Source organism: Sorex araneus, chromosome 5 (genome assembly GCF_027595985.1).
Source record: "Sorex araneus isolate mSorAra2 chromosome 5, mSorAra2.pri, whole genome shotgun sequence".
NCBI lineage: Eukaryota > Metazoa > Chordata > Mammalia > Eulipotyphla > Soricidae > Sorex > Sorex araneus.
In genome coordinates this window covers 209,080,584-209,096,648 of record NC_073306.1, presented here as the reverse complement: position 1 = coordinate 209,096,648, position 16,065 = coordinate 209,080,584, and the positions used below count along the sequence as shown (strand labels likewise).

Sequence of the window (16,065 nt, the reverse complement as noted above, 5' to 3'; positions counted from 1 at the left end):
GTCTGTTGCTGGTCTTGCCAGTTGGATGCAGACTGCTTCTGGTGGCTGTTGTGGGTAGGGATGCAGGAAAATGCATCTTCCATTGCAATGGTGCATGGCAGTTCCAGTGGATGTGTTAGCTTGTTTGAACAATGAAACCAGATCTGATATAGCAACTGAACTTGGAGCCAGAGATGGCCAGTCATTCTCAAAAATCTATCTTTTTCACAGGCCAAACAGCAGAGCTGAATGAGACTGTGGGGAAGCTCACCGCCATTATGTCATTCAAGTTCCTGACGGAGCCTTGTAAGGTAGCTTTGCTTTCATCTACTACTTTCCTAGGTAGAGTATCTGAAAGAGCTTCTAGAAGTTTTATCACCATAGTAGGTCTTACTTCACAGGTTAGAAAACCAATATGGGGAATCTCCCAACAGCTAGGTCCGTCTACCTCAATATTCATCCTGAAACTGAGTAAATAAACATAGCATGCCTTTAAGGACCCACAGAACACACTTGAGACAGACAGAAAAGCTCCTGTTTCCCTGACTTTATAGTTCCAGTTCACACTGGTGGGTCTTCCACAAGAGGATCAAATCTCCCTTTCATATAATGGACTCTGGTCTCAGGCCTATGCATAGACTGAGGGGGTCTAATTTTCTATTCCCATAATTTTATTTAGACTTGTTCAACTGATCCAGAGAAATTTTTTTTGCCTCTATGGAGAAGGTAAGAATTTAATGGTCTCACCATCTATGTTACTTCTACTGACTCCATGATTGACTAGCCAATGCCATACGCTTTTAGTTAGCCTCAGATGGACAAAAGTGGGGTCAGCAGTATGTTAAAATTCAGAAATTGGCTTCAGAAACCCAGAATCAGGGGCCTTCTGATAAAGAAAGCGTCTACAAAGTGCATACAAGCTGGATTCAGGAAGAGGACTCGAGGAAAGTCCACAGATGGAAAGTCTGTGCCAGTCCTTGACCTGTCATGGCGAACTGCTCAGAATAGGGCAGACAGAAGAGACAGAGCATGGACCTCACTTGGCCAGATGAAGCACACAAGAAACGACGTGAGATGTTACGTCATGCTTAATGGTGCAACTTGGGAAATCTCTGCGGAACACCAGGTCAAAGCATGTTCAAGGTATGAAAGGGTGGGGAAGGGGCAGAAATAAACAAAACAATCAAGGGAATGGAGTGATGCCGAGTCTTGCATATTGATCTGAGATGGGCAGTAAGGAAAGAACAGGCAGGCATCTGGGACGTTTGCCAGAGTCAATATAACTTCCAAAAATCATAGTTCAGATTGTGAGAGTAAGATCTCTACACACCATGTACCAAACAAATAACAGACTTAGGTAAAGGTGGCTACAGATGAAACAAGAAGCAATATATTTCCGAAGGACATTAAAATTGGGGAGTCTGAACACCCCCCCTTCTTGAGTTACCCTTTAGTTATTAATCACCTTATGAAGTACTGGAAAATGTCAATCTCAAAACTCATCTATTTTCACGACTTTTCAACAGGAACTTTTGCTGGCAGAATAATATGCCCCACTCCTGCCTCGATGGTCTTTAGACGAGAAGCAGTCTCAGTTCCCAAGCTTCCAGGCTTCTGCCTTTAAGGCGTCCACTCCCTTTAGACCTTCTGCTTTCCAAGGGCTTTGTCTGTACTTCCAGGTACAGACAAATGTTGGGGACTTGGTCTCCTTGGCTACCCCAGTTTTGCTCCGTGCAGCTCAGCTGCCCTCTAACTGTCCCTACAGTCCAGTCTTTCTCTGATCTCCCTTGCCTTGTTTGCTGGGACTCCACGGTCACTCTGTCCTGCAGACTCCCCGGGGCCTAGGGAGAAACATATCTTGGGAGAGGGCAGGACTGCCCAGGTGCTCTGAGGCTGACCTGTGCTAAGTGTTTCCTTAGAGAAAGCAGACTATGAGGAGGTGACAAAGTGTCAATGAGCTTCGGTGTCAAGCCAGCGGGGATGTCTATTGCTGCCCTCTGTCCAGAACGGTCTGCAGTGGTGGAGGTGGCCACAAGCTAGTGAGGGAAGGACCCCTGGTTCAAGAGGGGGGAAGTGAAGGGGTGGTCAGCACGGGGACCAGTGGGTTGTGTCTGACCCAGGGAGAGGCCAGGGAACGGCTGATGTAACTCAAGTGCCGTAGCTGCCCACAGACAGATGCCTGGGAACTAAATTCAGCAAAGCACAAAGTGTTTCCCGCCCGTAGACATTCCTTCATCTCCTCAAATAGAATGACACCAGGGAGGGGAAGAGGTCACGAGGGAGGGCGGTGGCCAGTGGAGAAGGAGTCAAGTCTTCTGTGAATGCAAAGTTCCTGCAGGAATCGGAGCTGTGCTACCGGACAGAAACCATGCTGGGTTTCTACCGCCTCAACTGATTCCGGCGTTTCCGCGCAATGCCAGGGCCCTGTCAGAATGGGCTCTTTTCTTTCTTTCTCTCGTTCTTTCTTTCACTTTTTCTTTTTTGATAGCATATGAGCTCAGCTCAGCTGGGAACACTGTGCTGTCCATTGACTCATTCCACTCTCCAGAGGGTTGCTTCCCGCGTTAGTGAGTGGCTCCCTGGGAGAATCTGTGTGTCCAGTGCTCCTTTCTGTTCTGGCTCCTTTTAGGGAGAGGAAAGTCTTTCCTAGTTATTTTGAGCTCAACTTTTCCAAAACATTTATTATAAAACAAGTCGAACTTCTGGGAAATTCCACTCTAGTCCATGATTTTAAATGTCTTTATGTGATGACATCTGTCTCCCGAAAGGCTGTCTTTTAACATAAGAATTCCATTTCTAACCGCTGCATCCTCTGATCTACGCTATCCGCGAGTAGGGATGGAAGGAATTCTTGCCAACCCCAGTGTGCTGGTTATCAGATCTTGATTTTGATTCATTCGTGAAAAAGAATCAACACACGAGATAGAAATCGTGAATTCCCAAGAAACCATCAATCCAACCAAGGCAACTTCTAGCTCCGAAGATGACCTCACCTCTAGTCATAAACTCCAGCACAAATAAACAGGAAGCTGAGCCTGCTTCCGACAGTGCTCTCATTTCCAAAGAGGCCCCTCCCCGCCCCCACCTCTCTCGCCACTTTAGAAGTGGGAAGGAAGCTTAGCGATTTGTAAGGAGAAAAGTGAACATGAAAAGTAAATATAAAATGGGCACCGGCCGTCGTGATGCTTTAGGACGCTTTCTAAGTCTGTGACTCCCGTCGTTTTGCTGCAATAGAACACTTCACCCTTTGCTTTCATACCTTCAGAACATAGACATATTTGTCACTGTCACTGTCATCCCGTTGCTCATCAATTTGTTCGAGCGGGCATCAGTAACGTCTCTCATTGAGAGACTTATTGTTACTGTTTTTGGCATATCCAATATGCACGGTAGCTTGCCAGGCTCTGCCGCGCGGGCTTGATACTCTTGGTAGCTTGCCGGGCTCTCTGAGAGGGGCGGAGGAATCGAACTAGGGTTGGCTGAGTGAAAGGCGAATGCCCAACTGCTGTGCTATTGCTCCAGCCCATAGACATATTTGTGAATGCATATAAGATCAATTGTGTCAAATGTGAATATATGTATATATACACACATATATACACACACGGCACATTAGGACGTTCCTTTTCTGGTAATTTTATAAAGTTTTAAAGCCATTTTATAGAGTGATTCCCTAACCTGACGGGACTGGCTGAGTCGACGGCAAGTAGCAGTTCAAGAAAACTGCTCTGGTGGCTGATGCCAGCCAGCAATTCATCCAGAAAACAACCCCAAGTGGACTTTCTGCTCAGACCTTCTGTGTCCAGAGGCACCACCTTTGCAGTGCTCTTCCGGAGACTCTCCTACAATTTTGCCTTAATGATGGTCTAAGAGGTAGCCAGGGCCACTGCTCCATAAGAAAATCAGGGTTCGACTTTTCCTGTGGAGTTTCTCATAGCTGTTCTAGATAATAGACATTTCACCACACCCTGAAACACTCCTTACGGCGAAGTCTTTATAGCAACTGCCAGCTTGGACTTGGGTTCAGATGGCATCTCTTGAGGCTTTTGTTCTAGAAAAGTCTCACAAACTGATGGGAAACAAGGGTAGATTAAGTTCCCTTTGGAAATTCATACTGTGAAATATAGCACAGCTGTGGGAAAGAATGACAACCTGTGTGATAAGCGCCAATGTTTCCGGGATTGTCTTATACGGGAAAGAGTAATAAGATTATGACGTTGTATACAGGAAGGCTCCCTAAGATTTTCATTTGCTTGTTCTGCTTTTATTTTTATCTGGGGGAGGTTACTGCCAACTTGAAGTTAGGGGTCACTCCAAGGGATACAAAGCATTTGCTTCAGTCCTTTGAGTCATCTTCCCAGCCTCTGTAGGTGATTTTAATAGTGGAATGCTAATGCATATGTATCTACACACAAAATCCTTATGAAAAAATCCACAAAATAAAAAAAAAATTCCACAAAATAAAAAAAATTCCACAAAATACCAGTAACTTGAATTAGGAAAAGACAAACGCCTAGGAAGGTTTTATCTAGGAAAGACAGAGAACTGAGTCTGGACTGATGAAAATTTAAAATTTTGCTTTCTTTGCCATGAGATTTGAATTTTTAATTTTATGTATTTGCGTAGATTTTTACATTTACATAGGCATTTTTAATTTCAAATAGCTAATTTTTCCAAATGTGATGGGGAGACTTGAAAAGTTGTTAGGATGATGGGAGTTTTCCTTGCAAAAGTCACATAAATATGTTTATTATCGTACCAAAATTCATTCTCTTTCATTCACATATCTTATACAGTTTACAAGGAACTTCACAACCATCAACTTTGTATGTACTCACAATAAACGTTTGAAATAAGTAAGAAACCCCACTTTATAAATTTTCTCAAAGCTTCAGGACTGAAGGAGTTAGAAAATCTATAGTTTAAAGAAAGAAGGATGGAATAAAAAATGAAATTCACAGTATTCCAAGCTGCCAAGTGGTTTACAAACTGTGTTTGTAGGGTGCTGCTGGGTGGATGGGTGCTCGGGGCTGGTTCCCATGTGGTACCTACCGATGACAGAACCCAAGGCTCCAGCATGCAAACCCTGCACTCCAGCACCTCCAGCTCTCACCCTTAATGCAGTATTTTTTAAAAGCTTTCACAAGTGTCTCTAGGGAGACTGACAACTAAGAAACTTGCACAGAGGAGAAAGGGTGTAGGGGGAAATCCTACTGAAACTGGGGAAAGTGGGACTGGGTGAACGCTAACAGGAAAGAGCATGCATTCATAAGTTTGCTGCACGTATTTTTGCCTTCAATTGGAACAAAACTAAATTTTCTGAGTGGAGAAAGGGAAACTGCAAAACATCACTAACTGAACCCTGAAAAATAACCCACGTGTTTCTGGCTATGGTCACCATATCTCCCGGTCACCGTATCACCATATCTCCTGGACCTCCTAACCCCCGCACAACCATTCACAATGCCCGTTTCATTCACAAGCGATTCCTAGTTTGAATGATAAATAATGACCTCATTTTATTCACTGCCACTCTTTAATTTCACATACCTTTGTGATGTTCCTGTTTGAGGGCATGGCCTCTGTTTCAAACTAACCATCCAAATTCATGCAAAAGCTGAACAATCTTTTGTAGCTTGTAACACTTGTAAAAAGCTGAACAGATTTTAATTATATATATACATATATATGCATTTTTCCAAAGCATTACTTGCCATTAACTTTCGGCATTATTACAAACATTAAAGGTGGGAAGTGTTGAAAGTTCTGGCATGTTTAGGTTTAGAAGGGAAATGTGGACCAAGTTTGACTTGATGTGACTGAGATGACGACCACTGATTGCATTTAACAGAATTCTGAACATAAGAATTTCCAGAGTGGGCTGGAGTGATAGATAGCACAGCGGGGAGGGCGTTTGCCTGCACCCAGTGGGCCCAGGTTCGATTCCCACCATCCCATATGGTTCCCCGAGCACTGCCAGGAGTAATTCCTGAATGCAGATCGAGGAGTAACCCCTGTGCATCGCCGGGTGTGACCCAAAAAACAAACAACAACAACAAAAAGAATTCCCAGAGTGATATCTGCCCACCCCACCCACTCATTCAGTCTGCACTGTTTGTTTAGTGCTAGTAAGAGTGAGTAAGCAAGACACTGTTCTAAGCACCAAATTCATTTTTATACGTAGTAACTTTCACAGTTTTATATATATACATTTTTTTATTTCCAGTGGTTTGCAAGATGCAGATGTTGATCCTCTGAATTCTTTGCTGAAAATCACTCTAACTTTTCCATAACTTTTCATTATTCTAGTCAATAATTACAAACGTTATTTTCATGGTCCAGGTAGGTTAAAAAGTTGCTGCTTTTTTTTTCATCTTGTTCATTGCATGGATTTCTTCCTTAGAGCAAGCAAATGAATCAGAAGCCAAGTTGACTATGGTAATAACATCTTTTACTTAGCAGTAAGCAGACCCTCTCTCCAGAATACATAACTCCTGAGGAATTAAGGCAATGCCACACCCTGCTCATAAGATGTATTTGCTTGCTACTCTCTGTGGCACCTAGCAGTTAAATTGAAACTATCAGATAAAAGTCGATTATTATCTGATAATAATCAGGTTGAGGTTTCGGGTTAAGAACTAAAGAATATTTTCTTTTTTGTTTCTTTTCTTTTTCTGCTTTTGGGCCACCCCTAGAGGTTATCCAGGCTGTCTATGCCCAGGGGTCACTCCTGGCAGAGCTCTAGGCCCTGTGTGTGGGGCCCAGGGTAGGACCAGATTGGCTGCATGCAAGGACAGTGCTCTGTCTACTGTCCTATCTCTCTGCATCCAATGACATTTTAATTTTCCATTCTATGTTTAAATTTACACTTTTGACAAAACATTAAGCCCTCCAATTCTCCCTCACAGAGTTGGGTCTTGTTTTTAAATCCACCAGTATGATTTCCTCGCATTTTTGTGAATGTTTAAATGCGTCTTCTATGTATTTCTCCCTTTGCTCTGCTTTCCTGGAAATAGCTATCTCCTACCCGTTGCTCAGATACACTTTTCAGAAAAGGAAGCTTGTGGGTATTTTGGCTTTAATCATCACTGGTTGAGTGATTACTATCACTGCCTTCACTGATGCTGTCACTGCTGTCTCCTCTATTGTTGTGCTTCTTACTAGATTTGCTCTTCCTGCGATTGTCACCTCTGTTTTCAGATGCACTGTCACTGCCTTTGTTATTATCACTGCTGTCATCATCACTACCGTCACTGCTATCACTGCTGTCACTACTGTCACTACTGTCGCTGCTGTCACTACTGTCACTGCTATCGCTGCTGTCACTGCTGTCGCTGCTATCACTACTGTCACTACTGTCACTGCTGTCACTACTGTCACTACTGTCGCTGCTGTCGCTACTGTCACTGCTGTCGCTGCTGTCACTACTGTCACTGCTATCACTGCTGTCGCTGCTGTCACTGCTGTCGCTGCTATCACTGCTGTCACTGCTGTCGCTGCTGTCACTGCTGTCGCTGCTATCACTACTGTCACTGCTATCGCTACTGTCGCTGCTATCACTGCTGTCATTGCTGTCGCTGCTATCACTGCTGTCACTGCTGTCACTGCTGTCGCTGCTGTCACTGCTGTCGCTGCTATCACTACTGTCACTGCTGTCGCTGCTGTCACTACTATCATTGCTGTCACTGCTGTCGCTGCTATCACTACTGTCGCTGCTGTCACTGCTGTCGCTGCTATCACTACTGTCGCTGCTGTCGCTGCTGTCGCTGCTGTCACTGCTGTCGCTGCTATCGCTGCTGTCACTGCTGTCACTGCTGTCGCTGCTGTCGCTGCTATCACTGCTGTCGCTGCTGTCACTACTGTCGCTGCTGTCACTGCTGTCGCTGCTGTCGCTGCTATCACTGCTGTCGCTGCTGTCACTACTGTCACTGCTGTCACTGCTGTCACTGCTGTCGCTATCACTACTGTCACTGCTATCACTGCTGTCACTGCTGTCACTACTGTCACTGCTGTCACTATTACTACTATCTGACTTGCTGTCACTGCTGTTGCTACTGTCTGATTTGCTGTCACTATCACTGCTGTCACTGCTATCACTGCTATCGCTACTGTCACTGCTGTCGCTGCTGCTGCTACTGTCACTGCTGTCACTGCTACTGTCACTGCTGTCACTACTGCTATCACTGCTGTCACTGCTGCTGCTACTGTCACTGCTGTCACTGCTACTGTCGCTGCTGTCGCTGCTGTCACTACTGTCACTGCTGCTGTCACTGCTATCACTACTGTCACTGCTGCTGTCACTGCTGTCGCTACTGTCACTGCTGCTGTCAGTGCTATCACTGTCACTGCTGCTGTCGCTGCTGTCACTACTGTCACTGCTGCTGTCACTGCTGTCACTACTGTCACTGCTGTCACTGCTACTGTCGCTGCTGTCACTGCTGTCACTACTGTCGCTGCTGTCACTGCTACTGTCACTGCTGTCACTGCTACTGTCACTGCTGTCACTGCTCTCTGATTTTTCTGTGCTACTGTCTGACTTGCTGTTGTCCTCACTCTCGCTGTCCCCATGGCCACCGCTGTCGCTCTCGCTAGCGTCTGAAGTGCTCTCACTCTCATCATCCTGCCCTCCTGTGGAGTCGCTATCGTCTCCGTTATCACTTGACTCCTGGGAGCTGTAGGAGACATCTCCTTGGCTACTGCTATTACTGTCACCTTCGGAATTGCCATCGTCCTTGCCTTTAGACTCCTCACTGCTATTGGGGTCATCTCCCTGCATGGACTCATCATCGAATTCATAGCTGTCATAGCCGTCACTATGACTGCCACTACCTGTTCTGCTGTGTCCAAACGTGTTTCCGGGCTCTGCTTTCTGGCCACGTCCCGCGCTGACGCTGACTTCTTGTGTCTTGACATTCCCTTTGCTTGTGACCACTGCAGGCTGTCCTTTACTCTCTTTGTCTTCGGTGACTTTCCCAAATACTTTGGTAGTATTGTTTCTGTTTCCATGGCTAGGGCCTTTGGTTTCTATTTCCTATGGGGAAATGGGGCAGGGGGAGAAAGATTAATTTGTGAATGACAAGATTGTAAGGAAGACTCACCAAAGAACGTGACCAGATAAACAGAGTTCAGCTTCCATTTCCTCAAAAATATGTCTAGGCATGGAGCGGTGCTTCTGAAAACCCTTCATGCATTCACCAAATAGGAAATTTTATAATCAGGTCTGTGATGCATAGATCAATTTACTTCAGCTTTTTTTAAAATTGTGATCAAATTTTCTGAAATGTCTAAAATTTTTCTATATTTAGAGTCTAGAAGGGACTCTCTTTTTTTCATTAAATTTTCCAGGTAATTTAGGTGTAGACAGGCATTGGATGCTTGCTTTGGTACTACTGTGAGAGGCAGGTGAAAGGAAAGGGGAAAACACCAACTGTCATTGAAAGCAATAAGCTTCACAGACTAACCTTTGCTTGACTCTTGCCAATCACATTTGCCTCTAGTTGTTGACTGACTGCACTTCCCACACCTTTGTTTTCTCTGTTACTGGGCTTGGGGTTGCTCTCCACCCGCTGGCTACCCTTGTCTTCTGGTACGTTAGCGTTTTCCTCTTCACTCTTGGAAGTGTTGTCTCCATCACCTTCCTGGGGTTCTTCTTTGCCTCCGGGGCCATCGTCTTCACGACTTGTTGACTCTTGGCCTAAGCTATTGTCCTTGTCTTCTTGCCCCGCCCCTGTGCTCCCCTGGTCCTGGTTACCGGTGCCCACTTGCCCATTCCCCGCGTCATCACCTTCGTCATCATCATCATCGCCAGAGCCCTGGTCTTCATATTCATCTTCTCCGTTCCCACTGGGATTCCCTTCAGAATTATCCACCCCCGTATCTTGCCTGCCGCTGGTGCCACTGACCCCTGGGGTTACCCCTGCCTCCTCATTCTCATTTATCCCACCTTCTGTCTGAGCTGTGGTGCCACTTGCATTTCCTTCACTCCCACACGTGGTCCCCTGTACTCCGTCCTCCGGGATGGTACTGTTACTGCTTTCGACCACGTACTGCCTGTCCTCCTGGGGAGCAGGGTTGTCCCCGCGCTGATGGGCAACTCCAGCAGACCCGTTCTTTGGACTGTCTTCAGTGTCTCCAATACTACCGCTCCCATTGGTTGCTCCAGAAATGTCCGTGACGATTACTGGTGCCTTGCCCCTGATGCCATTTGCTGTGGCATTAGCGTCTTGTCCATGAATCTCATCGTATCCATATGTTGCTGATTTTCCCATGGCCACATTCTGATCCTCGGTGTTCCCCACTTCGTTGGCTGACGTGAGATGGGAGGAACTTTTCTCTCCTACAGGTGCCCACTCAGAGCCATTTCTCTCTCCTTTGTAATCGTCTTGAACCTGAGACTGACTTTCTCCCTGATTTTCATGCCAAGGGGCACCATTTTCTCTGGTGGTGTTTTCAGCATTTAACTCATTCTGAAAAGGAAAGCAATGAAGATGGGTGTCACCCTGATGCAAAGCAAACTGAAAATAGAAGCATCCATCTATAGCTTATAAAGAAACAAAACAAGGGAAGGTGTAATTTAATAAAAACCTACTCTTGGACTTGGAATTCAGAAGTGAGATGACCAAGTCTGGTGGGATAAGGTGGAGAAGAGAAAAAGATTAAACAGTGACAGTGGGACCAAAAAAATAGGGGGTGACTTAGTCACATTGGAGGGGGTGGAGGGATAGTAACTTGTACACCATAAGTATGGATGGTGTAACCACTAGTATAAGTATAACCATGTCACTTCAACTACAATTTAAAAAGATAGTATGAGCATTATTTTTTAAAAGTTAATAGAATCTAAAAACAACTTAGAAGCATTTATATTGTATACCTGTGTTGGCACTTTTGATTTTTCTGGAAGATTTACATTCATAGACTGGTCAGCAGCATGTCTCTCCAGTGGTTTGATTTGAGGAACCTACCAAAGTAGAAAACATTGGAATTTCACATATTTTCATTTTGTGTACATGCATGTGCATACATTCACATATATATATATATATATATATATATATATATATATACACACACACACATTTTCCCTGGGGTAGAAAAGAGAAGTGTTTGCTACAGGACTTATGTGGAATTTAAGCTAAGTATACAAATACTTCCAGTACTATTTTACAACACTATTACCAATTTATTTAATTTTTTTCTTTTTGGGGTCACACCTGGTGAGGCACAGGGGTTACTCTTGTCTCATGCACTCAGGAATTACTCCTGGTGGTGCTCGGGGGCCACATTGGATGCTGGGAATCGAACACTGCTCGGCCGCGTGCAAGGCAAATGCCCTATCCGCTGTGCTATCTCTACAGACCCACCAATTTACTGAATTATTAACCAGATCACTTAATCACTATAAAAGATATGCATGTTATACAGACAAGGTATTTCTGCATAAGACTTTTAATAGAGTAATATCAACCCTAAATATAGTCCTGGCCCAATTCCCAAGAAAACATTGGGTATAAATAAAACTAGTGCATAAGAAAAATCAAGTATTATACTACTGTGTTTGTTAGGAGCATGTTTGAAATAGACAAGAAAATTCTCACCAAATAGATACCAACGTGTGTTATTTTTATAGCAAGAATCTGCAGGAGTGGTTCCCAAACAAGGAGATGGCAGTTAACTCAGCACTGTACATTCATTTCAAAGGAGCTAAAATAAAGTAATAATCCCAACACGACTTGAGTTTGGATTGGAGAAAAGAAGTCTGAGTATGAAGTATATATTTGTTGAAAGAACAAAGATATTTTATCAGTTCTTCAAATGAATGTAAATGTTTAGACTCAGCTATGTATAAAGTCTTAAGCATATATATTTACATATATAAATTATTATGGGTATGTATTTTTTAATGTTGGGTCCAAGAGAAAACCAAGATAGGAGGTTTTTTGAGGAACTTGTACTTACTGGAATGGCCCATGCGGCCACACAAATGCAAACATATACAATAATCTTCATTTTCTTTAATAATGTTCATCAATGGCTATAAAAGAGAACAGCATAAAATTATTAAAATCCCAAAAATGATAACCACATTAGTATATTTTTCAGTCCATCAGAATTAACTTTTTTCCTGGGCAAGAAGTATGTCTACAACATGAGAACTGGGATGCTAAGACTTCATGTTTCAAAACAAACGAGGCACCATCACGGTGACATGCAGAGACATTATCAGACATTACAGTCTCCTACCACTAGCAAACCTACCTGGACTTTTCCTGCCCGGGCAAGGAAGGGGCCTGTCACGATGGTAGAAAAGACAAACTCATGGGACTGCAGAGAGTCTTAGTTCCACCCTCAGCACCACATGATTTTCAAAAAAGCCACTGGAAGTATCACAAGCACAAAGCCCCTAGGACCACCACTGAGTGTGGCCCAACTCTTCCCCAAGTAAAATAAAATAAGCCAAAGGCTTGGTCACAACTTTACCCTACTGCTCTTGGTGGTAATAACATCACGTTTAGATAGATTCTGTCAAGTATTACTAATTCTGCTCAGATTGGGATTAGAAAATGAAGTACTTATTACCTACCCAAATCCTTACACTGCATCTATATAGACAGTAAGAGTAAGGCATTACTAACATGAAAAATCTTAGGCTAGTGAAAAGAAGACGAAGTTTGAATTTGGAGACTTGGATTTATCTCTGCTACTAGGTGTACAAGCTTTGTGAATAACCTTTCTCCATCCGGGAAAACCTACTCTCCAGGATTATCCTAATTACCACAGCAGAAGCCTCTGCTCTAAGAACTTCTCTGAAGCTGTCTCAGAGGACACTGGGTATCTCCATCCCTTTCAGGAGCTCCCACACTGCAATGTCACAAGGCAGCCTGCTTTCTTCCTTGTTCCACTTGCCCGCCCTGCTGTGTACGCCAAAGACTGAAAAAAAAAAGTATCTTGGTGATTGCTGTATTCCAGACATAGCACAGGAAACAGTTCTTCTGTTTCTTTGTTCTTGTTTTGGGTGGGGCCTGACTCTGTGCTCAGGGACCACTCCTGGCTAGGCTCGGGGACCATATATGGTGCCACGGATCGAACCCCAGTTAGCCGCATGAAAGGCAAGCACCCTAACTGTTGTAATATCATTCCTGCCCAGAGAAAAATACATTCTAGGGACAAAGCAATAGTACAGTGCATAGCATGATTGCCTTGGTTTTTTTTTTTTAATTTTTTTTTTTATTTTTTTTTCCCTAGAGTTAAAAGTATATCTTTTTTTTTTTTTTTGAGGGTACAGTTACAGATTTATACACTTTTGTGCTTATACTTCCCTCATACAAAGTTTGGGAACCCATCCCTTCACCAGTGCCCATTCTCCACCACCCGTAAACCCAGTGTCCCTCCCACCCTCCCCAATCCCATCTCCCCCCCACCCCACCCTGCCACTGTGGCAAGGCATTCCCTTCTGTTTTCTCTCTCTAATTAGCTGTTGTGGTTTGCAATAAAGGTGTTGAGTGGCCGCTGTGCTCAGTCTCTAGCCCTCATTCAGCCCGCAACTCCCTTCCCCCACATGGCCTTCGACTACAATGTAGTTGGTGATCGCTTCTCTGAGTTGACCTTTCCCCGGAACGTGAGGCCAGCCTCGAAGCCATGGAGTCAACCTCCTGGTACTTATTTCTACAGTTCTTGGGTGTTAGTCTCCCACTCTGTTATTCTATATACCATAGATGAGTGCAATCTTTCTATGTCTGTCTCTCTCTTTCTGACTCATTTCACTCAGCATGAAACTTTTCATGCCCATCCACTTAACTACAAAATTCTTGACCTCCTTTTTTCTAACAGCTGCATAGTATTCCATTGTATAGATGTACCAAAGTTTCCTCAACCAGTCATCCGTTCTGGGGCATTCGGGTTTTTTCCAGATTCTGGCTATTGTAAACAGTGCTGCGATGAACATACATGTGCAGATGTTGTTTCGATTGTACTTTTTTGCCTCTCTGGGATATATTCCCAGCAGTGGTATTGCTGGGTCAAATGGGAATTCAATATCTAATTTTTTGAGAGTCGTCCAAATTGTTTTCCAGAAGGGCTGAACCAGTCGGCATTCCCACCAGCAGTGAAGAAGGGTCCCTTTCTCCCCACATCCTCTCCAACAGCGGTTGCTTTTGTTCTTTTGGATGTGTAGCATGATTGCCTTGTACATGGCCAACCTGGGTTGGCCAAATGGTCAAATCCCCAGCACCCCAAATGGCCCTCTAAGCAACATCAGGAGTGATGCTTGAGTATAGAAGCAGGAATAAGCCCTGTGCACCACCAGTGTGCCCCCAAATTTAAAAATAAATTTTAAGGGGCCGGAGCGATAGCACAACGGCGGGTAGGGCGTTTGCCTTGCATGCAGCCGACCCGGGTTCAATCCCCAGCATCCCATATGGTCCCCCAAGCACTGCCAGGAGCAATTCCTGAGTGCAAAGCCAGGAGTAACCCCTGAGCATCGTTGGGTGTGACCCAAAAGAAAAAAAATAAATAAAAATAAAAATAAATTTTAAGGATGTTGTTGGTGTATAAATATTTGTTAGAATAGGCAATACCTAGCACTGCTCCAAATATTTAGCAATCTCCACATACATGAGAGCAATTTCTATATTAGACTTGTGAAAATATAAACCCTTTTCTATTAGAATTCAGAGAGGCCAGATTCATATTTGATATGTTGTAGTGGACAATATAAACTTATAATTAAAATTTCTATTTATTTAAAAACTGGCTTTTTAATATAATGATATAATTACATTAGAAAGAAAATTTTACTTCCATTTCATGAACACCCAGTGGATTTATAGATTATATTACTCCATTGAATAAAATGGACTTGGCTGAATTTAATGCCAATAGAGGAAACGTACTATAATATTTGTAAATATTAAATGTCATAGTATTGTTATTTTCTGCTAATCAAAACAATGAAATATCATCTTTGAGATGAGAATGGCAAATATCAAGTGGCAAATATCAAAAACTTCGCAAGGATGCAGTGAAAAAGAAGCCCTCATTCACTATTGGTAAGAATGTTATTTGGCTCAACCTCTATAGAAAATAGTATAGAGTTCTTAAAAGTTTAAGAAAAGAATTCCTGCTTTACCCAGTGATTCCACTTCTTGGCATCTATGCCCAAGATACAAAAGTATTAATTGAAACACCCGTGTCCATTGCAGGGCTTAGAAAAACAGCCAACATGTAGAAACATCCAAAACGTTTGACAGACTGATAAAGACATGGCATATACACAATGGAATACTATGCAGACATGAACAATGAAGTTGTGCAGTATTCTGCAATGTGGGTGAAGTTGAAAGGCACTATATTAAAGAAAATAAGGTACAAGGAGAAGGACACACTAGATGTATGTCTTTAATACAGTACTAAAGAGAAGCGGTTGACCAAGGATTCACTGTATCACTGTCATCCCGTTGCTCATCAGTTTGCTCGAGCGGGCACAGTAACATCTCCGTTGTGAGACTTGTTGTCACTGTTTTTGTCTTATCGGATATACCACAGGTAGCTTGCCAGGCTCTGCCGTGCGGGCTAGGTACTCTCGGTAGCTTGCCGGGTTATCCAAGAGGGGCGGAGGAATCAAACCCAAGTGGGCCGCTTATAAGGCAAACGCCCTACCCGCTGTGCTATAGCTCCAGCCAAAAAACTGATAACCCAAGGAGGGATATATTGGCGGGAAATGAAGCTCAGATTAGAGATGACATAGAGACAATGGGAGCACTTTGGTGGGGAGTGGGGTACAGCAACTGTGCATTTTAATACCATAAACTTTATTGTTATTGTCACCACGGTGTCTGAACTATAATAAAAATTTAATAACAATAAGTATGAAACCAGTTTCTTGAAGTAGTTTTCAATTATGTTTAGTTCATCATGTAGCACAGTGGTTGGGCATTCGCCTTTCCCACAGCTGACTCGAGTTCGATTCCTCCACCCCTCTCGCAGAGCCCGGCAAGCCACCCAGAGTATCGAGCCCACGCAGCAGAGCCTGGCAAGATACCTGTGTATATTGGATATGCCAAAAACAGTAACAATAAGTCTCTCAAT

General features: G+C 43.7%; 1 protein-coding gene across 1 annotated transcript; it reads right to left on the bottom strand.

The window, feature by feature from the left end:
* Positions 1-7,057: 7,057 nt before the first annotated feature.
* Positions 7,058-11,988, bottom strand: DSPP (dentin sialophosphoprotein). The gene is made up of 4 exons (XM_004614373.2): positions 11,938-11,988; positions 10,853-10,939; positions 9,441-10,445; positions 7,058-9,010 (listed from the first exon to the last, which is right to left on the bottom strand). The coding sequence occupies exons 1-4, from the start codon at positions 11,986-11,988 to the stop codon at positions 7,058-7,060; spliced, it is 3,096 nt and encodes a 1,031-aa protein (XP_004614430.2).
* Positions 11,989-16,065: the final 4,077 nt, after the last annotated feature.

Excerpts from the sequence above, each read along its gene's own strand:
- DSPP (XM_004614373.2), bottom strand. The coding sequence starts at position 11,988 with ATGAAGATTATTGTATATGTTTGCATTTGTGTGGCCGCATGGGCCATT. Across the intron at positions 10,446-10,852 it reads AATCAAAAGTGCCAACACAG|AATGAGTTAAATGCTGAAAA; the intron begins GTATACAATATA and ends TTTCCTTTTCAG. Across the intron at positions 9,011-9,440 it reads TTGGCAAGAGTCAAGCAAAG|GAAATAGAAACCAAAGGCCC; the intron begins GTTAGTCTGTGA and ends ATTTCCCCATAG.